Here is a 23996-nt window from a genome sequence, read left to right as displayed (position 1 = left end):
AAAAGATCATTCATCCAGTTAGACACTAGGGGAGCCTTTTCCCTACTAAGGATATCAAATGCTGCATAGTCCCAGTGCTTTGTGGGCTATGGGATGAAATCTGGGGTTCCAAATCTGGGGTTTGTCCACTCTATTAGACACACCTACACTGTTAGTAAACCTTGTTTTGTAGCTCATGTTTTTTCACACACAATTTGTGGTAGCTCCAGTTCTTCATCAGTGGTCATTTTCTGACCACAGGACCACTGTTGGCGGGATATTTGTAGTTGGTGGACTTTTCTCACTATTCTCAACCCAGCAGTGACACTGACATTTTAACGCCAGAAATGCTGCTTTTCCTGATACACTTTTATCAGTGCAACACACACTACCATGTCAGTTTCACTGTGCTAAGAATGGTCCACCGTCCAAATAAGATTTTGTGAACTAAGGTCCTATGATGGCTCCTTTCCACTGATGGATGGGGTAGAGGGCTGCTGACAAATGGTGCAGATGGGCTACAGTCAGTAATTGTACACCTGCAAAGTACAACTGAATGGTATGTGTACTTGATAAAATGGCCAATGAGCTTGTGGTCTTTTTGTTCACCTGTATGTAGTGGTGCTGTAAGATTAGTAGATCTCATAAAGTGAGTGTGAGAACAAAGTAGGTGTTTCTCACAGCCAGTATGTGAGTATATACCTCATGCAAAGTGAGACGTCTGTAAATTATGTACAAACCTAGGGGGCGCTCTCTACTAAGCCAGAAAAAAAGAGATAAATTATTCAGTCAGACACTAGGGGAGCCTTTTCCCAACTAAAGACATCAAACACTGCATAGGCCCATTGCATCATGGGTTGTAGGATTAAATCTGGAGTTCCTCATGGTGTATAATGTGAAGAGGGTTCATGATGAAAGATGAAGGCATCTCTCAAAGTCAAGGTTAAAGCCTTATCAATGCTTTATGTTATACATCATGTACAATATGACCAATAGCTTTTACAGACATATAAAAATTAATGTGTAGCCTCACAGCTCAGTCCAAGATAATATTCTGCCAGAGGCTAGAGCTCTTATTTTACAAATACATATAAATCACTACTGGATAAACAAGAAAATATAATAATAATAATAATAATAATAATAATAATTAGTTCTGAATCACATCATCATCATCAAGGTTTCTGTTGAAAAATAAAATGTCTCCTGACAGGATTATAATACTTTCACAGGTTTTCCTGAACTTCTGCATAATTCAATAATTGAAATGTAAACAAAGTCATTCAGAGTTGTTTGATGTGAAATGGTCCATTGTAGCGTGGAGCCATATTATTTACTATCCTACTACTGTAAAACAATGTCTCAGGCATTAGGTAGTGTATCCATTATGATTTGATGTAATAACTCTCTGTGAGGGAGCTTGTAGAGTCACTAAACGCCTGGACTTCTGGTTCCTATCATCTCTGCTTTGAACAACTCTAACTCTGTAAATTTCTCTTGGATGGAGCACTTCACATCAAACCACTCTGAACGACTTTATTTACATCTCACTAATTTAACTGTGCAGAAATTTTGCAAAATTGGTGGAATTCCCCTTTAATGTATAAGGCTGTCGAGGAGAAAGCCCTCAACCAAAGCTGATGCGTGATGTAACCAGTAGATTTATATGCAATAAATCATACATACACAATAAAGATGACAACTGTTTACATTATTTACACATAACTTAAGTCTATAGTTTCAACAATTACAGGTAGAATATAACAATTTCACAGAGAAAATAAATATAAAAAGCTGTTCAATTTTGTAAAGGGAACATAAAAGCAAGCAAGCAGAAAAACAAAAGAACTGCATTCGCATCACATCAACACATTGACCCACTGAAAAGACTCTTCTACACTAAGGCCTGCGCATCAGACATCTCGGAGTGAAAATGCTGATTTAGGATCAGCTCCCGTTAGTCCATATAATTGGACTAACAAAAGTAAAAACTAACCCCAGTTCAGCACTCTTCCTCAGAGATGTGCGATACGTAAGACCTGTCAGTTCTAAAGACTGAACAGAAAGCTTAAATTGACTGGTACCTGCCGATTCACAACAAAAAGTTAAAAGGGTGCACGGCATATATTTTTTCTACTATTCTGTCTGAAAATTTAAGAAATCAGTCCAGCTGACTCAAGACTGCCACGTATTGTTAAAATAGCATTCCCACATTTACATCACACTCATTTCAAGCTTTTTTTCTGCTGTTTTACTTCAACAAATGTCACAGGCAGGGACTCATTCAGCACCAGAGTGAGATAATAGTCTAAGTCATTTAGAGCTACAATGGCATTACAATATAGGTCTGCATGATTGGACCAGTAGGGAGTGCACTGTAGCTCTTAGCCTCGTCATTAAAGGAGCACTTTGCGGAAAAAAATGCCAACACGGCCTAATAACAGATGAAAGCTACTGAGCATGAGCTATAAGGATCTTATTTCCATGACTCTAACTGGCCACTACAAGCTTTCATTTTCTACCAACTGTGTCAGCATTTTTTGAAAGAGCATTGCTGTAATTGCTGAAAATGGTTTGACGTCACACCAGGCTTTCATGGTTGAAGTCTGTGAAGTGTAAGTGAAGTCCCAACGTGTGTCCTCTGGGCTCTCACGTGCGCCATCCACGTATGCAAACTGACATCCATGCAAGTGCAAAGAGAACAACGACAGCCGCATTTGGGTTTTTTTTCAGCCCTGACACAAGAAGGGTAAAATGTACAGAAATAAGGAGAGGTGGGTTAAAAGAGATAAAAAGGGATTTGGGGTCACATGAGCTCACGTGACAGTTTTAGTGTCCCAGGTTGACGACATCAGCACACGTGCAGCAGCTGTTCAAGAGCATCTTGCAGGACAGCGCGTACGTGTGCATGTGTGTGCCGTCCTACTGGCGGTCCAGCGGCGCCCTCACTTCTTGTTGGCGATGCGTCGTTTCCTGGTGGCAAGCATGTCATAGAAGGGATCCCTGCTGATGCTGGCTCTGAGGAAACCAATTAAAAGAGAACCAAATAAATTATGTGCAGTAGGGAGGGGAGGGCAGACTTCAGCATCTTTGATATGGAAATACAAGCGCATTTCTACAAACCCCTGCCTTAACTAGATCAAAAAAGAGAGAGCGAGAGGGAGAGAAGTTTGTTCAATGACCCAGTTTGGTTTCCATGGTTTCCCAAGCTAGGTCCCCGCCCCCTTTTTCTGGAGCCCACTCCGAGTTTCGAGTCGGAACAACTCCCTCTAACGTTCCGCATTCCAGCTGTGTTCTAGGTGCTCCCAAAAAAACATGCCTTTTTGGATCCCAGCTTAAAATAGGCAAACACCTGGTCATGTCCAAGCTTTCCCCTAGTGGTTCCCAATAGTGGACCTGGAGAACTCCTGTCCTGCATAATTGGGTGCTTTCTCTGCTGACCCAACTAATCAGCTCATTAACAAACCCTTCCTGAGTTAAAGTAGGTTTGTTAGATCAGAAAAACTCCGAAATATGCAGGGCAGGACCAGGACAGTGAACCTTTGGCCTAGAACCATCCTGACTAGCAGAAGTGTGTCCTACAAAGGCACTCTGGTGGTGTTAGAGCACTGTCTTCATGGGTGAAAATCCTATTAAGAGCTAGTATCACAATGAGAGTGAGCTCAACCTCCTACTGCGGAAACTCTCTAAAAGCCCCTCTTTTCTTTGGAGGATGGCTTGGTCGAGGGGACAGTTTCTCTCACTCTCTTTCAAACCAGGGCTACAATATATTGTTTAATAGTTATCGTAATTCTGGCCAAGGCTTGCAATATGTAAACAAGCCCTCAAACAAATCACAAAATGTTAAATTATTTATCCAGTTGTCCAATTTTCAGTTCTGACACGTGAAAGATGTTCTTTCTGAGGGTATTTAGAATAATTTAAGTGTTCACATCATCTAATAACCATGTCACAGTAATTGTTAACCAACAGGGTTACCAACACCTTCTCTTCCAAAGAAAAAAAGCATCAAAATTAGGTTTCATTTTTGGCATCCACGTTGTTTTACTTGCAATTAATAAATGACTAGATTTGCTGATTATTTTGAGCTTCTGTAGACCCTTTTTAGCATCATTAGCATTACCAAAAGTTATAAAAAAATACGAAATGGCTAAGATGGGGCTGATTTACCTCTAGCCAACCTGTAGATTCACTAAACCAATCTATGGTTCTGTGTGAAGTTCACATTGTATGGTAGCAGTATTATGTTAGCACCCTGCTAACAGGGGTGCTATATAAGGCTGAAAGATCAAATTTATTTTCCAATTTAAAAGAGAGGAATTATCAAACTGCATGAGATGCAATTTTTAATTTATAGTCTATATTATAAACACAAGTTTTAGAAACCTGGACCTTAATTTATGAAAATAATTGCAATGTAAATCACAATCATAATATTGGTCAGAAAAATCACAATTAGATATTTTCCCCAAGTTGTTCAGCCCTAGTGCTATAGCAGCTGTACACAGACATTTGGAGCTTATAACTGCTTGTAACAGACATTTAAATGAGATATATTTGATAATTTGAGTATTGCTGTTTTACAGAGTTCTTGAGTAAAGATTTGAACAAAAATCTTGTCATGTTCTGCTTAGCGTTTCCTTTAGCTAATGTTGCACTTCAACATTTAAACATTTAAATGCAACCTGTTAGCTAGACTGCTCACTTCATTGTTTTTTACTGTAGTTTATAGGGGCTCGCAAGTGTAATGATACTGTATATGTAGGTGTTTTGTAACCCTCCCATCTAATAATATGACCTGCTGTCACTGATAATCGCAATATCAAACCTTCTCTGAGGGAAATAAAGCCATATCACATTGTTTTGGCTTGTGCTCTGCTCAGTGATGAAGCTGGAGGAGAGGGATTGTGTTTGTGAGAGCTATGCCACGTGCCACGTGCCTTTGAAAACGCTTAGGAAAAAGCTGCTTCGTCCCTCTGAGCTTTACACACTGCCTTTGGGCACGATGATGAGATGCTGCAGCATCACACCTATTACCTCTCAATGAGTTCAAAGCCACATTTACCTCTCAATGAGTTCAAAGGCACATTTGTGGTTCACTGCTGACCGTTTCCTGAGCACTTTTGCTTCAAAAGGGAACAAAAAAGCACTTCTTTTCTCTCCCTGGTGTCAAAATCATGATTAAAGATAAGGCATATGATGACCGTGTCCATCCCTAGTGGGCAGAATGCGATTTTTGGATTAAAGAAAAACCCTTTCATCTGCTCGAATCCTCCTCCTCCTCTTCTGAGGAAGAGATAACATGCATGCTGGGCCCCGTTAGCGTTAGCGGCTAGATTAGTAGAGAAGGCAGTTTGGCATGGGCCTGCTGAGTACTGGATCCAGTGGAGCTGTTGGCTGGGCTCGATCTCTTCCCCTCCCCCCCGGGGTGCTATATGCACTGACTAATCCCCCTCACTGATTGTACCATGAAAACCCCAGGCGAGTATGAATGGGGGGCTGCCCTACTGGCACAGCGGATTGAGACTTCTGTTTCCCCACAAGCAGCCCAATCATGTACACATCCAGCACCCTCCACCACCAACCAGCTCCAACACTGCTGCATGCAACCCAGCCCTGCCCTGAATTCCACTCACCATCTAACTACTTAGGATTGTTACTATGCAATTTGCATTTCATGGCCGATTAAAGGAACAGTAGCTGATCAGTCAAGACATGTTTGGTGTTTTTAGTTTGCTTCTTTAGTTTTGTACAGGATGTTACGAGGCTAATAATCTCAAATATATGTTTTCTTCTGTATGACATACAGTTATGTTTTGATGATTCAGGCATGCTTTGTGCACAGATCCAAGTGGTGTGTATATGCTTCCATTACATGTTATCTACATGACCTTCCAAGCTCTAGTGCAGAACTAAAGAAGCAAACTTCAGACACCAAAAAGCTTGGCCGACTGACTCCATTTGGGGTAAGTGGAACACTGTGTTTATGAGATTTTTCACCGGACTGTGCCTTTAAAGACTCATTAACTGCCCATAACTAGGACACTGAACTCCTTCATCTTGATTGATAAAAACTGACTGAGAGACTTACTTGATGGATTTGATCCACTCCTCCTTCTCCTCTGGTGTTGGTGCTGATATCCTGTAGACCACGTGATTTCCCTCCACCACCCGCCCATCAGCCTCCGTCTTACACGCCTTGATGACCTGGCCTTTGTGGTTTGGGTTGTAGAGCTCAAAACAGTTCTGGGAAGGGAAGGATAGATTTTACGTTTCTAAGAGTTAGTGCAGGCTCACTATTAGTGATTACAGCATTTTTGAGAGCGTTGAGGGGAATTTCACAATAAAACCAATTGAGCGCAACAAGTAGCTTGTATGTCCTGATTATCAGGTAGATTTTGTTATTGTAACCGTAGACATAACAATGCAGCTGATATCTGTAGTAAAAGGCAAAATCCTCAACACCCAACAGCACCAACATAAACCCTGTCTTTGCATTTTTGGACACAAGTTCAATGTAATACCTCAAAATTAACAGATATTTATGATACATATCTCTACAAATCAGTCCCTAAATGCAGTGAGTCTGAATCTTCCCTCATAGGCATCATTTACACTGATGACTAATGTGAGTGAAGTCATAAAGGTTGGATAGTCCAGATGTTGGACACTCTTTAACTAATCAAGCAAATGAAGCACTCTGCCAATCGTGTGCTTTCTGTAACCCCACCCACTAATTTTTGAAAACAATCAAAAAGGCCTAAAGCACTGAAGGAAACAGATCATGGTGAAAATAAGGGGTCATTTTACTTGTTTGCATTTAAAAAAAATTTAATCCACAGCGAAGGGCAGTGAGTCTAAGTCAGACATGACAGTTATCGTAATCATATGCATGTTTAGCTGGTGCTCTTATTCAGCATGACCTACAATGGCAGTGTTAGCCACTTGCCATCCTTTCCATCCTTTTGAGCTTGGAAAGAATAGAAATATCTTTATTGTCGGCTGTAGTTCCAATATTGAATCAATAGTAATAATTACATTTTTCAATTATTAGCAAATAATATATCAGACGCCCACATATCGTGCACCTCTATGTAATGTAGATGAAGTGATGCATGATGGGTAGCCAGGCTAGGAGCAAATGAGTTGGAGCAAATGGACACAGTGTATCTAAGGTCTCAAAACATGACAAAGCACTCACAGGCTTTCTGGGCTCCTCCACCTCTCGGATACTGAGATTCTCCAGAGGAATGATCCCTCGCGGCTCCTTGTCCTGTAACATGACAATACATACAGTCACAGCCTGCCAGCCACTAGAAAAAGACCTAGACTACGCCACCATATTCCTACGCCTTCATACTGACAACATCAGCTATTGTTACTATTAAAAGTGCTGACTAAATGAATCCATGCCGTCAGCAAAAGTGGAAATCAAGATAAAGACTATGAGGATGGAAAGTTTTACAGGGACCGCTCAGTTTATGAATGCCATACCATACACATCGCTTAACTAAACATCAAAACAAATGGATGTTTGCATGAATGTTCTTTTATAACACTTAGAATGTAGGTCTAAAATGATTAATTTTGCATTTTATTCTTGAACAAACATGCTCTGTAAAGGAAGCCTACTGACCGTTGTGTACTCAAAGTAGTACAGGCAGTTGTCGGTTAAAATGAACCATCGTCTCTTCCAGGTTTTTACTCTTCCTCCTGCAGGGGAAAGAAAATGATAGCGTCATCACTAACCACAGTCAAATAAACACACCAACAGCAAAGCGGTTGTGACCAGCAGACCATTACAAGGCAAATGTATTTTATAGCTGTTGTTTTACCTATGAACTACATGATTACAGTACAATGCTGTTTTTGAGCAACTTTACAGCTTTTAAATAGTTTGTCAAAATCTGTAAAATAAATGGGAAATGGAAAAAAGTAATGTTAAACGTTCCCAGAATGATGATGGGGGCTACAAATGATTCCACAATCATTGAGAAGTCTGTCCACCACTGAGAATGAAGTTAGAATAAAACTCACATCCAGAATGCCTTGTGTTTCAAAAGTGGTGATCAAATCTCAAGGCAGAAAACTTGACAAGAAATTACTATAAATAGATTATAATACTATATAATTTCTCATTCAACAACTTTATATTTTGTTCTCAAAAAAGCTGAAATATTAAAGAAAGCACAAAAATATGTTGTAGTTTATAATATTTCAGTCCATTTCACCATAAATTCAAACCAGTTAATTTATTTGAAACTTTTTTGTTCACTCATGTCAAAACTGTATAACAGGCTAGACATCATGTACAATACATTTACATTTTGATATTTGCTGTTCTTCTTTGTGGTCAAAAAATTTGTTTGATACAGCCTCATTTCACTTGTTATCTGTATTTGGATAAATCTGTTTTGTATGTATTTAGGTTTGAATGCTAATTTGGTTCAAATAACATAAAATTGTATTAAATGTTTATTAAACTGTGTTTGGATCAATTAACCTGACTTCTCTAGCAAATGTTACAACTGAATTGTTCACAAACAGTAAGTGCTTGAAACAGACTTTTCGCTTTTATTTGCTGCAGAGATGTACAGGACGCTTGTACAACATTATTAATCTTGCTTATTTTAAAATGATTTAGCTAAAGCTAAAAAAACCTTTTCTGCCCTAAAGGGAACTGAATAGCTGGCTGCATTGTGCTGCTCTGTGTATCGCGTCAAGGGGGACAACTCAAACTACATTTCGTCGATCTGAACTCCTGGCTATGTGAGCAAAAAACAGGAAATGGCTGGAAGCAGTGCTTCTGCAGCAGGAGCCTTTCTTCAGGAGATGTCAGAGTTGTTCTCAGATCACAGTGTGAACCTGGCTGGTTGTTCTCCTGGAGGCCATGGGTGCCAAGTCCTGCCACTCTCCAAACAACTTCACGCGACCACTGCTGTTTGCATTTTATGATTCAATTAGATGCCCATGTTTACTAAGCTTGTCTCGGCCCAGCCTTTAGCAAACAAAGCCTTAATACCACCAATCTAGCCAGGGCAGAAACACACCCACTCACTCACACACTCCAGACTCCTCCACACTGAAACCACACATCAAACACTGTCCCCTGTTTCCGGGTATATCTGCAGTCGAGGCACTTTTTCCTGCTGATAAGTTGAACAAAAACAGCTTTCACCTCAGAGCTCGTCTGCTGAGGCTGGTGTGACAAGGTGGCTGTGGGCTATCTCAAGTGTTTGCTTTCAGATCTCCAATAGTGACTCTCTCACTGCTATCACAGTGAACACCAGATGATAGTGCGCAGTACACTAGTGATAACAAAGCTTCCTTTATCATCCTTTATCATTATTCTTCGCTAGACCTATAGGCCTGGTTTTCCAGTCACTGATTAGACTGAGTAATAGGTAGAATCTTAGCTTGATGTTCCATTATTAATAAGACGAGAGGTGGATATCATTTTATAATCGGGCCATTATTAAGTAATACAAAGGCTAGTATCCCAATGCCAATGTTGATACTTAAAAAGTCTTCTTGTGCACATAAAAAGGGGAACTCTGTAGTAAAAACAGATAAATGCAGACATCAGTGCAAATGTATGTGAAAGTCTGAAATAAACTGTCTAGTTTAAGCCTGTATTTTACTATTCATCGACCTATTATTTTATAATCGTACTCATCAAGAAACAAAGTGTGTTTCAAAAAAACACCCATTTAACTGATTAAAATATAGTAATATCAGGCCTACCACTATATACTTGAAAATTAAATTAAATTGGATTGTTTCCACACTTCCGCAATGATCCTAAGCTTAAGCTGTTACTGTCCTAAACTTAAACTGTGACTTGAAAAGCACACTACAGTGCTAATCATAACACGTACCATTTTGTTAACAGTAACAACCAACAAAACAGCAATGCGGCGCTAAGCAACAAGGAGAAGGAAATTCAAAATGGTTAAAAATAGAAGAAATACACAAGAAATAATCATCTAATGCCTAAAGATTAGACTTTGTCATGAAGTTTCCTGGCAGGGATACCAGGCAAGGCGGGTTAGGAAGAGAAGGCTGTAGCTGAGCCAGGCATTATGACACACTTCAGTAATAGCGCAATTAACATTGAGTAACAGCACACCTGTTGTGTCCTGTTGGTTCATATACCCACAGGGCACTGAAAAAAAAGAGGGTAGGCCTCAACATGTGAGAAACACCACACTACTGTTTTGTTTTCTCCAGCTATGAGAGGTTCATTGGTAAATACATCACTGTGGTAAATGGTTTCCACAATGATTTTGTGTCACTGTGGATTCATTTCTCAGAAAGGTTCCCCATTCCTGTATCACTGTAATCATCTAGGCACGGATGGATCATGGGCTTCACATGTATCCTTATGTTTATTTCTTAGAACCGTGACTAAATCTTTGTGGTACTTACTGGCACTGTTGATAATTTAACAAAAGAGCCCTACCTTTCCTAACAAGCATGAGCAGCATATAATAAAGGATCAACTGACATTTCAACATTTCTTAACATTTCTGGCCATTGTTAAAGGACCTATAGTTTTTAGAAGTTTATAGTTTACTGTAGTTTCTTGTATTTTATTTTAGGTAAAGAAGAAGTGCCCCAATTAATTTTCACATGACTATTTTCAAACCTCTCCTTATCGCTTAGAGTTAAATAGGCTGTTGTCTCTGTGTCTTTAAGACTAACATATGTAAATGACATCTCTTCAGATTGGCTGTCCTACATTGTACCTCATTTAAAAAGCAATTTGTGTGGAAACACTCCTTTTAACTTCAGTGTAAATGGGAGTTGAATGTTGAAGGAAAAAGTGCATATACAAGTATAAGTTTTGGCTTTACAAATACACAATTCGAAACGGGCTGTTTTTTGCAGCTTTGCTTCCATATTTTTGACAATTTAACAATGTTTACATACAGAAGTGAAAACACAGTGTTCATGATATGGGCTCTTTCAAAGTTACCCAGAAAGCTGCTAATATAATGACGAAGGGACAAACTTGCATAATATTCTCACACTACTGTTCATGAATGTATCATGCTTTTGTAAAAGAAATGCTACGCCAGCAATGAAAGCTTGTAGGGACTAGTTATGCTATCTATGCTATTACACAATCTACTTCACAAAAATATCTATTCAATTAGGCACATTAGCATTTTTCGTGAACTGTTCTTTTAAACTGCTTCAGTGCAAGTACTACAGCTGACTGCAGAGCTTGCAGCAGTTCTGAATAGGCTCATTAAGGCAGAGGCAGTATTCTTACTAATCTTCATTTAGCAGCGTACCTCTCAGGAAGCCCCTCATTTATGCACAACCTATTTTCAAGAGTTCATATTTGTATATTAACATGCCCTAATCTCTTTTATTTCCTATATTTCTGTAAGGATTCAAAACACATCCCCCTCCCTTACACCCTCCAAGGGGTGTTTTTAAATTAAAAATATTTCAGTAAAGAAACTCTTCTCTCTGCACTGCCTGGAGGAGTTTTGGGGGGTAATAATGTAACGACTCTGTACGCCAGAGCTGTTGGCATGTATATGAGCCTGCAGAGACCTTACGTACTGCTGGAGGAATGTGCGAGTCCCAGGCCAGGCAATAATACTGAGGTGTGACGGTTGGCCAGGCCCACAGTCAGCCAGGTGACCTCTGACCCTGACAGACCACAGCAGCCAATTAGAACAGGTACTGGCAGATAATGTGTAGTGAGAAGAAATGCCACTCCATAATGTCTTGCAAGTTTGACACTAGAGGGCGCTCCTGAGTGAGTCTAAAATGAATGGACTGCTACGGAGTTAGGGAGCTTTTGTGCGAAATCATAGCTTGTAAATGCTTACTAATTTTTTATATAGAAAAATGCACTGATTTTCAGGACATGGAAAAGCATACAATATATAAACACTGCTGTTGTACTTTTCAACTCGTGGGCACCCTCTAGAATTTTGTAGTCATGTTTTTTAAACACTGGGAAAAACAGAGGTGGCCATGCTTTCCTTAAACTTTCTCTGGTTCTGTTTTTGAAGCGCTACAGTGAGGAGAGCAGTGGTGGAAATCATTGCAGGCCCCATAATACAGTATTATGACAACACTTGAGCCACGATACTATTTCAATGTTTTTATCCATTATAGTTTACACTTTTGTGTATGAAGTTTCTGACTTCAGTCATTTTTATAGACTCAAAATAATAAACTGAAGTAGACAAAGCAACACTGAAAAGCTACAGTTCCATTCCAGTTACATTTAGCAGCCCTTACCCAATGGATTTTGGTATTCTATTAGTTTATGAATGAAGCTAATAAACATTTTAAATGGGAAATAATATATGCCAAGGTATCAGCATTTGTGTATTAGGGATAGGGGTGGGCAATATGACAACATTTATCGTTATCATGTTAAACTGCATGACAATAAGCTCTTCTAAGGATATTGTGAATGCTTAAAGAACACTACCCAACTTGAAAAGAGAGCACAATTAGTCCTGTTTAAGTGGATTTTCTGTAGCACAGTGTGTAAAACACTGAAGAAAAATATTATATTTATTATTATTACTATTATTATATTCTATTTATTTATTGTTATGCAATTATATACATTTTTATATGTGGCACTCATGGGGCTTTTTTATACATCCTCAGAAAACTTATATAACTTTAGAAAAACTAAATGATGTGATACATATTGTGTATCATGTAATGTCTGTGGGGTACATTATAATTTCCTCCTATATTTGTCCGTTGGGTATTCACCCATGAACTTAACTGTAGCCTAAGCAGTGTGTACTTCTCAGATCTATAGGTTTACATCTTTATCTTTCACCTAGTAGCAGTAAATTAAAAGCTAACTGATCATTTCCCACGGCATACAGTATAGCTGTATAACCTACAGTATAGTGTTTACACTGTATGCAGTATAGCCTATACTATTTTTCATGACTTTTTCAGGACTATCTTGCACATTGATGTAGAATCTTTCAAAGGGGAATCATAATTCATTTAGGAAACAATTAGTATAATATTTTGAATGTGCATGGGATATCATTTGCATGGGGTTATCCATTCCTGTAGCGGTATGTGAATACAGAAACCACTATTCTGGTACATTCATCATGGAAAGACGGGAAAATATACAGGACACCAATTCACTGAAGTGCTGTGATGTTCTGACAGAGCAACAAAACATGACAGCTTTTCTATTAGTTAAGATTAACTGCGCTATGTAAGACGTGGAAATTTAGAAATCTCCTTGATGTAATTGCACACAACATGTGGGAGAACATTTTGTAACGTCAATTGTATTCCAGATCCCTTCCCCAAGTGGATTAATCTGATGATTATGAGTGTGCTGAAAGAGTATTCAAAGAGAACTCAGTCAAAACTCGGTGAAGGACATTCAATTTTAACAAAAAAAATCTTGTATAGTGGAGTTTTAAGTAAATGCACCATGCTACAATGGAACATGAATTATTTGCCAAGTTTGTGTTTTTTAGGACATGATTAAGAAGGCAGAGTTTATGTGGACTAAAATAAACTGCGTCTTTTTTGTGTGATATTTTATGTGAAAATATAATATTGATTCTAGATATTCTGACTGCATTCTGATTAATGTGAATGTTTGAGTTTGTGTAAGAGTTGAACGGAACAAATGGGACAAAGTTGAAAAAAGTTGCATGGAACAAAAACATCAACCTACAGAGGTGTTCACTTAAAAAACATATCTTATTAGTTAAAACTAGCCCAGGGAAATCTTTTGACAACTGTGCTTGAGTAACAGTAGCTACCCCTTAATGACAAGCTAACGCTAACATGTACAATTCTCTATGGTGCTGGTTTTTATCTCTCCCATCCCTAGAGTTTGGGAGGACAAGAGGACAGGCTAAATGAGGGAGGAGGTGACAGGAGTAGAGGAGGTTAGAATGGAGCCACAGCGCTCTCCCAGGTTACATACTTCTTGGGGGGTGTGGGTGAGAGGAGACAGGCAGACACACACAGAAGGATGGGAGCAGAGGGCAGGGAATAGAGAAACATAAAAAGGAACATGTAACGATGATGCATCCAGCCACACGCGCACACACATTAAACTTCTAGGACCAACACTGCACAGACTCGGGGAGGAGACGTAAGGGTGGGAGAATATTAAAAACATATGTAAATAAACACAGAGCTCCAGGCAAACTACATCACTTTTTTTTTTTTTGAATGATGCCTGGTAAATAAAAATAGCAGCGCAGAATAAAACTGTCTGACTGCATTTTTGTGGGACCTCTTAAAAGACTCTGGCTATGTCAACATTAATGTGAGAGCAGTGACATTTGTAGAGACCTTGGCAGCAGAGCCTCATAAAAAGAAGGCATTACACACGTATTTTCTTTCACTTCCACACATCACATCTTTCCCTGCAAAGTCGCAGCTATTTGTGATTAATGTACTTTTATTTTACACTCTTAAAAATGAAGGTTCCTAAATGGTTTCTGGCTCTGACGTTCTATTCTACACTCTTAAAAATAAAGGTTCCTAAATGGTTCCTGGCTCTGACAGTACTGTTCTACACTCCTAAAAATAAAAGTTCTTGGCTCTGATGTACTGTTCTACAATCTTGAAGATAATGGATGCTCAAAAAAACTTTATTTGTAGAGAACTTTTGCATTGTGTTGAGAATTTTAAACTTTAACAAAGCACCCACCAAAACAGCCTACAGTGAACCAAAAGTGGTTCTTCTACAGCATCACTCCAGACAACACTTTTTGGTCCCATTTGGTACCTCTTCTTTTAAGAGTGTTGGAAACTGGTTTAGAACCAATTGGTTTCGAACTTTAGCATTATGATTTACATTTAAAAGGCCAAAGTGATGGAAAACCGTATTTTCCTCACTATTTTGAAATTATTTTGATGTAGTATGTAAACACCATTAAAGTTTCAAAATGTCCCGTTCACTCCTCAGTCTACTACACTACTCGTTCACACAGTCCATATGGAAACTAAATTGCAAAAACAGCCTGATTTTGTGTTGTCAGGAAAAGCAAAATATTGGCATATATTCATCTATTAAGCCAGCAGTTTAGCCTCGCACATTCACACTAAAGTTAAAGGGGTGTTTCAGGCTGGTCTGGCTTTCAAATGAGGCACAACACAGGACAGCCAATCAGAACAGAGATCTCATCCTAGATGTACTTAAGTCCTGTTTGAAATCAGCATGAGACTTAAGCAGTGTTCTCCTGTTTCTTATATATGGCTCCTGAGCAATAGCCCACTGATGTTCTCACTTGAATCAAAACATTGTTTGATAGATGTTTTAACTCTTGTGTCTGGTTTATCCCATCATAGTCAGTTATTTAATAATATTTATGAGAGAAAGTGTAAGATCTCATCTCATTCTTATATAGACCTCCTCTACAGTTTAGAAATCTTTCAGCAGTCTGTCACTGCAAAAGGGGATTTGGGTTTTTCCTTTTTTCTTCAGAACCTCTTACAATCACCTCTTTTTTCCTAAGAGGGATCTCAGGAGAAAGAATTCAGAAATCAGTCATCCTACATTAAAACAGTACTGGGATGCTTTATTTATCCTGAGAACAGTTGTTCTTATGAAAGACATTTTTGCTTTGGGATGTCATATATGGATACAGGATATGATGTATGAAAAATGTAGAATATGGGGACATTTGAAAAGGTTCTTTACTCTTGCGCACATTAACAAAAATGGTGTGTTAAAGAACCATCCACAGAAAGTGTTTTTTTAGGGAATCAGATTTGGTCCCTCTATGGCATCACTCCAACTCTTTTTGTCATCTTTATTTTTAAGAGTGTAGACCTCGTTCACACTAAATTGCTTAATTTTAATACAGAAATGCTGAAATAGAGGGGCCTATTTGTAATAAGGGGCCGTAAATGCATTTATGAGCCACTGAATGGTGATGTTTTCACAGCTTTCACTGACACCACCCACCTTGTGAGAAAACCCACAGTTTCTCTCAGCGGTCTAGCCACACCGTGACAACACTGTGTCTCTGGAGTGACAGAAAGCGATGGAGAGAGGACAGTAGAGCAACACAACAGACAGAAAGTGTGTGTAGAGGCCTCACAGGGTCAAAGGCCTGTGCTTCTCCACTGACCTAGCTTCAGCAGCCAGCCTTCTCTGTCAGGATTGAAGAAAGTGTGGGTCAGGTCATTGCCATCATCCTCGGGGATCTTAAAGGGTTCGCTTTTAATGCTTTCGTACAGGTTCTGCTCGGGAACAGGAGAAGAAAGTGAGAGAGAGATGCGAAGGCGACACATTAGTGCTCATCTTGCATGCAAATAAGTACAAACACGTGGCTGCAAGTTTAAAATTTTAATGACATTCCTATGGCCACTAGTGCATTAATCATGATGGGCTTGGGTGCTGTTCTGGTTTCACTTGAATGGAACCTGAACTAAATTAGCTGAGTCTTGCAAGGTCAGAAACAGATGAAGTTTCTGAGTTAATGCTAAAGGATCTACCAAGTTTCAGAACTTCAAATAGCTTCAACTAGAAACTTTAGCACATTTTGAGGTAATGAGATTGAGAATACAGGGCATATGGTTGCTAAGGTTACTAGCATTAAAGTAGCTAGCATGTTGCTAGCATCATTAGCAACTGGGGTATACTATATATCTTGCCATAAGTGATAAGTGATTATTTTGGACTTCAACAAATTCTGCATTTTGCAATCAGAAAATTAACATTTTAAAAATGAGATATTGTACCTTTTCAGTGGTTAAATGTATGTTCTCTTAATTTCAGAGTTAAATATGACAAAACTAAAGTTTTTAATAATTACAAGGGCTAAATGACACCCCAGTCATGGAATCACCACGCTAGCTAGCTGCACACACTAGCAAGCTAGCTAATATGTAGTTTTGAGTTTACGTTACTTGACTAGCTTGCTTTTGCTAGGAGTTTAGGATTATTTAAGCCTTATCATTTAGAAGTCATCAAAAAATTAGCAACTGTCAATAATTGATAGCCCCCTCCCCAACTTTGCTCCCCTACACCCACTCCTGCGGTTAGCTTTGTTAGCAGGGTGGATGTGCAGGCCCTGCTGTCTGCATTGCTGGCAGAAGGATAAAATATGCCACAATGTTAGTGATGGTTAACTTCAGTAAAAGCCAGCAGTGCATGGCAGGCCTTACTGTTAGTATTGCTAGTAGGACAAGAGAGTGTGCCCAGTGTCAGTGATGTTTAGTACTGGCTCTGATATTAAAATTGTTAATTCCAAAGAAGGCCAACAATGATTACCCTGAGCAGCTCCTCTGGCAGATCTCCTCCCTCGTTGATGCCTCTGTTCATGGAGATGAAACGTTCCACAGCAGGCTTGTCCCTGACATTGGGGTTGTGAAGGCTGGTGTTCAACATGATGATTGCGAAGGAGAGTACATAACATGTGTCTGTAGAGAAACAAGAAAATGCTGAAAATACTCTTCATATTGTTCCATGGCTATCAGAATCAGTATTATTCTAGCTACACAGCTTTATTACATGATCATTTGTATTACTCACTAGTAAACAGCAGTAACTGGAATTACCTTATCCTAATAGCCTGATGGATGCCATCATATTAATGCAGATTTGTGTATGACAGTCAGAATAATTGTACTGTCACAATAACCACAAAGCATTTTAATCAATCTGAATTTCCACCTCCCTTCAATTTGAGCTGACGTGTGTAACATTACAACTCTGTCAACTCTCTCCTCAGACATGAGAGTGGGCGCTGAGGCACTGGAGTGGAGAGAAGGTGGGCGGATAAAGGGAAAAAAAAACCCAGTGTGTTGTTTCTAATGGCTTCGACATGGTGCAGTCCCAGTAGACATAGTAAATAAATCATTGCAGTTGTGCTCTCCGTCGCCACTTTTCCTCTTCCCACCATGTTCACAAACAAACGCCTGCCCTTTTCCTCCTCCTGCTCACTCCATGGATAAGACACAGTCAGTGGCTAGTCCTGACACATATCAGAAGTCATAGGCCTGTTTAACCCTGAATCCACATTATCACAAGCACATAAAATTAATTAAACTCTTATGAAGCACAAGAGGTAAAAAGATGGAGAACTATATGGTTAGAATTAACCATGGTTAGACTAGGGAACAGCAGTTCGCCTAGTGTGTAGAACCCGCTGCATGCACATATATATATCCAGATCTGTTGAATCTAAACATTACTTAAACAGAAAGTCTGGCAACGTTAAACAGGCTAGAAGATCTCAAAAAGCAGCACGATTCCACTTTCTAAACAGATTCAAATAGATGTGAAACAAAGTTATTGGAGTCTACCAGTCTGGAAAGGGTTACAAAGCCATTGCCAAGGTTCTGGGACTCCAGCGCACCACAGCGAGAGCCATTATATTCAAATGGAGAAAACTTGGAACAGTGGTGAAACTTCTCAGGAGTGGCTGGCCTACCAAAATTTCATGACTCAGGAGGTCACAAGGGAACCCAGAGAAACACCTGAAGAACTGCAGGCCTCACTTGCCTGAGTTAAGATCAATGTACACAATTCCACAAAGGAAAGACACTGGGCAAAAATGGCATCCATGGCAGAGTTGCAAGGGGCAAACCACTGCTGACCGAAAAGAACACAAAGGCTCGTCTCACATTTGCCAAAAAACATCTAGATGACCCTTAAGACTTATGGGATAATATTTTGTGGACTGATGAGTCAAAGGTGGAACTTTCTGGAAGACATGGGTCCTGTTACATCTGGGGTAAAGCTAACACCGCATTCCACCATAAGAACTCGTTACTAGAGACGCAACTGATCAGATATTTGGTATAGATATCAGGTTCATATGAGCAGAAAATCCTAGATCAGAATCCTAAATCACACACTTGAATTATGTGATGTTGTTAGCTGTGTATTTAGTAGAGAGTAACTTGAACATGACAGCTTACTTTTAGATGCTCATCTTAAGTAAAGTGCTTTAATTAAAAATAGCTTGATAGTTTTTAAAGAAAAGAATATCGGATAGGTACAGTTGATACTGATCTCTACCCTACTACGATTACTTATTACTTATTACTTATCTACTTATTACATTAACACACATTAAAGTTATAGTTTTTTCACTCTCCTGTAAAGTTGTCACTCTGAAGACACAAGGTCTTGTTATGACAACAGTGAAATGTATAAACGACAACATAGCTGCCCCATATGAGGCTCGCAAGCAGTGCCGGAGTGGGTAATCAGGAGAGTTGGGATTCCCAGTGGGCCAGTAACATTTTGGTCCAATTACAATAAGGTAACATATGTAAACCCATGCACATATAAACATGAACAGACAACTTAAACGCTACAACCATGTCTATATTTGCAGTAATTCAGGGGTTAAATCAGTGGTTCCCTCCCCAAGTGGTCATTCATCAGTTATTCTCGGCATCAGTCTGGTGCTCTTTGATCCAACAGGGAGTGTTCTACAGAGTGCATTACTGTTTGCATTAATTACCAATGTAGCAATGTCAATTCTTCAATCATATAAAGATGGACAGCACTGGCAAGAAAGTGAGAAAACCTCGATGATGCTGAGAGGGCGAGTTGAAACATGAAAAAAACACTTGAAGAGGGTGGAGGGAAATGAGCAATGAGAAATGCTGACATTAACTTGGTTAACTAGCAGTTTAAGTTTCATGATGGTCACTTTTTTTGTATTCTCCAGTTTTCATGTTTTCACAAACTGGCCTGATATGTCATTATAGCAAATTAATGAGGGTAGGAAATGAAAATGAAATGATTTTAATCAGTTGTTAGCTTGTTGAAAAGTTGACAAGCAGAAACTTTTAGAAATGAAGGAAAGTGTGTGTGTGTGTGTGTGTGTGTGTGTGCGTGTGGCATCGAAAATAGAGAGTTTGATGTGGGCCGGTCTGCATCTTAAAACTCCCAGACCTACTCCAGCCCTGCCCGCAAAAGTGTTTGATTTGGCCTGACAAAAGTTTTCCCTAACGCCTCCAGCCAAGGAAAGAACACACTTTTTTATATATTTTCTTATTTTTCATTTAAGAATAGAGTTTTTCCAACTATAAACCTAAACATCTACGACCTGTCATCACCAACCGCAATGACGGTGCATGTTTGCACTTAAGTAGCTACCAATTATGACCTAATGACAGAAATGTACCATGGTCATAACAGGCAGTGGCACATGTAAAAGAGGAGATTTAGGGACTACTGGAGTTAAGAATATCTTTTTTTTAGGAAAGACTAAACAAACTGCTCTATTTGTAAGAAAATTATTGCAGTATTTAAAGAGCACAGCATTTGTCAATATTATGAAACATTCAATGTGCAAAAACGTAAGGCTAACAAGCCAACTATCTGTTTTGTCTTTTTGGTGCTCAGCTCACTACAAACATTACAGTTTGGCCCCCCAAGTCAGAGAAGTTTGGGCACCCCTGTGCTAGATACAGTTAGTTGCATCTCATTCCAGCAAACTAGCACGAGGTCTAGTGCATGTGGAGCTCTGGCACAGAGCCACTGCTATTGACTGACGATCAATTTCATTATCACAGACATCATAAGTTAATTAATGAGGCCATGCATCTATCAGCAGGAGGGTGTCATGGTTAGACAGATGAAAGAGCAGACAAGGTGAATGTGCTGTGGAAAAAACATGAAAAATGGCATCCATTTTACTGGAGACACAAATGCACGGCAATTAAACCTTTAATGTGAAGTCGCCACAGTCAATTACACTTGCTGGAAAAGAAATGAAGGGGGAGTAGTTGACATAGCTATGATTGTTATCTCATTGGTATGGAGACCACCACCCCCATACTGCTATAGTCTGACCTGTGGATTGGAAGACTCCTGGGTTGCATTGGCAGTATCGGGACGCGAAGGCTTCCATCATCCGATCGATCTTCTGTGCCTCGCCTGGCAGTCTGAAGCTCCAGAGAAATTGCCTGCATGGAAAAATTGAGTGGGTGGAACAACCAGGGATTTGAAGCATCCATAAAAAAAGGAAATGAGGAATATCAAAACTTAGCAAAAAAACATCCTGTTCTAAGAAACAGCCCTTAGGTGAACAGCAACTAAAACTGTATCTTTCAGACCAGACTATTCAAACTAAAGAACAGAAGTTGGAACAGAGCAGGAACATTTACAACCGACCTTAATGCCTGGACAAGATTGAGGTCTGCAAATTCATGGAGCTCCACGAAAGCCTGGAGCACTTTAATGTTGAAGTCATCCCTGTGGGAAAACAACATCATGCATCACAGTTTAACAACAGTACAAATAATACTATCATTTATTTTTGTAAAAACTACATGAATTTGCATGAATGATATAAATAAATACATGAATGATATTAAAAAAAAATTCAATCATTCAGATGTAAACAAATTTCCTCAGAGTGGTTTGAAACTTGCTAACCGACAATGGTGGTGATAGACACAACAATGTCTACAGTGAAAATCTATCCATTTAATTTGATATCCAAAACAACCACTAAACCTACACCTGATACAAAAGTCGTAAAATAAAAAAAAAAAGTTTTTTGGGACTTTATGTAATAGCTTTTAGAGGCATTACCTCCTTGGACACCTAGTTCCACCACTGTGAAAAATTCTGCCTCAGTACATTTGCATAGAAATAGCAGTTAATTTCATCTGTATATGTCTGTCCTGAATGGCTCCGTTTACATCTTAACCATTTAATTATGCACACATTTTCCCTTAATTCCCTTTAAAACAAGGATAAAAAGTAGACCATCATACCTGGTGTTGTATCATTGCCATCTGTAGGAATTATGAAAGTAGTGTATTTTTTTTACCTAATTTAATCATCTCCAGGTGGAGTAATGATTTAAAACAATGCCCTTTGAAACGGTTTATTCATTAGCTTTTGATGAGCTTTGTGGAAGTAGTATTGCACAAATTGCTATAAACTATAACTCTACAAGAACAAGACTGCTTTTAATCTCAGAAAATCATGAAAACTATCAACACAAAGATCCCACCAACGGTGCCTCTTGACAAGAGAAGTAATTGTTTTAGGGGAATTTACACAGGCTCAGAGCCAAACCAGTGAACAGTGAACTGGATAGTAATCTGGCTTGTTGTACATCCAAGATATGCACCATGAAACTGTGTTGTTTTGACAATCATGTCCCATGAGGTGGCCCGTTTACTTCAGAGAGATAAGAAACACATGTTGCCCCGGCCGCTCTTTCACTGCTGTGGAGGCTTGTCATTGCTCTGCTCAATAAACCCAGACGATCAATTTCCACAAGATATATGTCATGCTCATATGCACTGGGCCCACAACTTGCTGGGGGACTGACATAAACGAAAGGGGCAGAAATAAAAAAGGGTTGAAACGAAGCGCTTACCTTTCACCTAAGTAATCCCCGATGACTGTTTTGTTTAGGCCCTCGCCTTTGTACAGGAACTGGGCTATGTCTTCAGGAGTGTGCTGCAGGAGGTCGTTCTCCAGCAGAAACTGGATCCCCTAGAAGTTGAACAGGGGTGGAGATACCAGACGTCTGAGAACAGGCATACTGACCCAGAATCAGTTCTTCCTTTTGGTTCTAATGAGATTTATATGGCCAAAAATGGAGCTGAGACATACACTGACACACATCGTCCCTGCTGTAGCAAAACCTTGTTTCTTCAAAATAATTATTATACAGAAAAAGGAAAAAAACATTTTTGACTTGGAATAAAATGTTACAAGTAATTCTGTTGGTCTATTCATCATGAATTGTTTGCATGATGTAAAGGGCAGCTGGCATTTTGAAATGTTGTATCAAAATAAGCAGCAAAACAATTATGAGCTCCTGATAAGACAGCAACAATATGTGACCCATTACCTGCTAATCATTTGAATTTTAATTTCATACATAAATGTCAGTGTACGCGTATGTATTTGTCTGTGAAAATAACAGTGGAGCTTATTTGAATGCTTCAAAAGAAATATCTAAAGATAACATTTAGAAAAGCAAATTGACTTGCCTTTTTGGGATCCATATTGAATTTCTTTCTTCCCATTGCAATCTGTTTGTTTCTCTGTGTGGTTTTGCTATAATTTGGGGGGAAAAAAAATATGGTTCAGACGTGGCAATTGTCCCCAGCAGACTACATATACACAGTGGAAGAACTTTCCAGAAACTAAGATGGGGATGGTGAATATCCTCCCAAAATTAGATACAAGAAAGGGCCAAGAACTCCCCAATCACTTTCCAGTCAGCTAACTTTATTCATGACATCAATGATTTATGGAGGTTCCACAAATTCTGGCTTACACTTAACATTCCAGTTGGTTTTAGGAGAATACTATTTGGGTTGCCTCAGAGATAAGCTTTCTTTATTTTTATAATAAAAAACTGCAACTATCTTCTATCGTCTTTTACAGTGGACTTATTTTATTGAATGATGCAAGCTTTGTACATTTTTATGGCTGTAATATAAGGACAATAAGACACCATGATGTTTAAAGTAAGACATATATTTTGAGTCTTAATCCATTTTAACAATCTCTTTGTCCAGAATGATCAGCTTTTTAAACCTGTTTTCATAAATATAAAGAAGTGTTGCACAACAACAAAAACCAAACAAACAAAACTAAAAAATCTTTGTGGTGTAACCAACTAGCCTACTCACCAACTTCAACTTCTTCTGAACAATGTATCATCCTAATTCAGCACCTCAGAAAACCTAATTGGTTAATATCTAGTTTAATACACCTCTGAAAACATGCATCATTCTGTATTCAGCGTCATGCCTATATTAGAAACTCTGTGCGTAAGTTAGATTTTATGGTAAAACAACACTGCTATATGGTAAAGAAAAAGGTTCCAAACCTGATTTGTTTTGTCTTATGTACATTTTCCCTCCAAATATCACCGGATCCTCTGAATTACGAGGTAGTAAGGAGTCAAAATCTAAACATTGCTTCTAATAGTGCTAATAGAAATTTTTGTGCATCCAAATGAAAGTAACTTTACTATTAAACTTTTAAAACATTTTACTATAATAACACCAGCTACGCCTAATGTACT

At 38.9% G+C, this 23996-nt stretch overlaps 1 protein-coding gene across 2 annotated transcripts in view; it reads right to left on the bottom strand.

The window, feature by feature from the left end:
* Positions 1 to 916: 916 nt before the first annotated feature.
* cyth3b (cytohesin 3b) overlaps positions 917 to 23996 on the bottom strand; it is a 46815-nt gene continuing 23735 nt past the window's right edge. For both annotated transcript variants that reach the window (XM_036589210.1, XM_036589211.1), the window contains exons 4-13: positions 22951 to 23017; positions 22329 to 22447; positions 21107 to 21187; positions 20786 to 20898; positions 17243 to 17391; positions 16098 to 16209; positions 7616 to 7692; positions 7181 to 7252; positions 6071 to 6225; positions 917 to 2997 (exon numbers count right to left, since the gene is read on the bottom strand). In XM_036589210.1, the coding sequence (XP_036445103.1) occupies positions 2925 to 2997; positions 6071 to 6225; positions 7181 to 7252; positions 7616 to 7692; positions 16098 to 16209; positions 17243 to 17391; positions 20786 to 20898; positions 21107 to 21187; positions 22329 to 22447; positions 22951 to 23017 (1018 nt within the window). In that variant the 3' untranslated portion in view covers positions 917 to 2924. The remainder of the gene's footprint in view (positions 2998 to 6070; positions 6226 to 7180; positions 7253 to 7615; positions 7693 to 16097; positions 16210 to 17242; positions 17392 to 20785; positions 20899 to 21106; positions 21188 to 22328; positions 22448 to 22950; positions 23018 to 23996) is intronic.

Source organism: Colossoma macropomum, unplaced genomic scaffold (genome assembly GCF_904425465.1).
Source record: "Colossoma macropomum unplaced genomic scaffold, Colossoma_macropomum, whole genome shotgun sequence".
Classification (NCBI taxonomy): Eukaryota; Metazoa; Chordata; class Actinopteri; order Characiformes; family Serrasalmidae; genus Colossoma; species Colossoma macropomum.
Note: the sequence above shows the minus strand (reverse complement) of the source record. Positions and strands in the feature narration are given on the sequence as shown.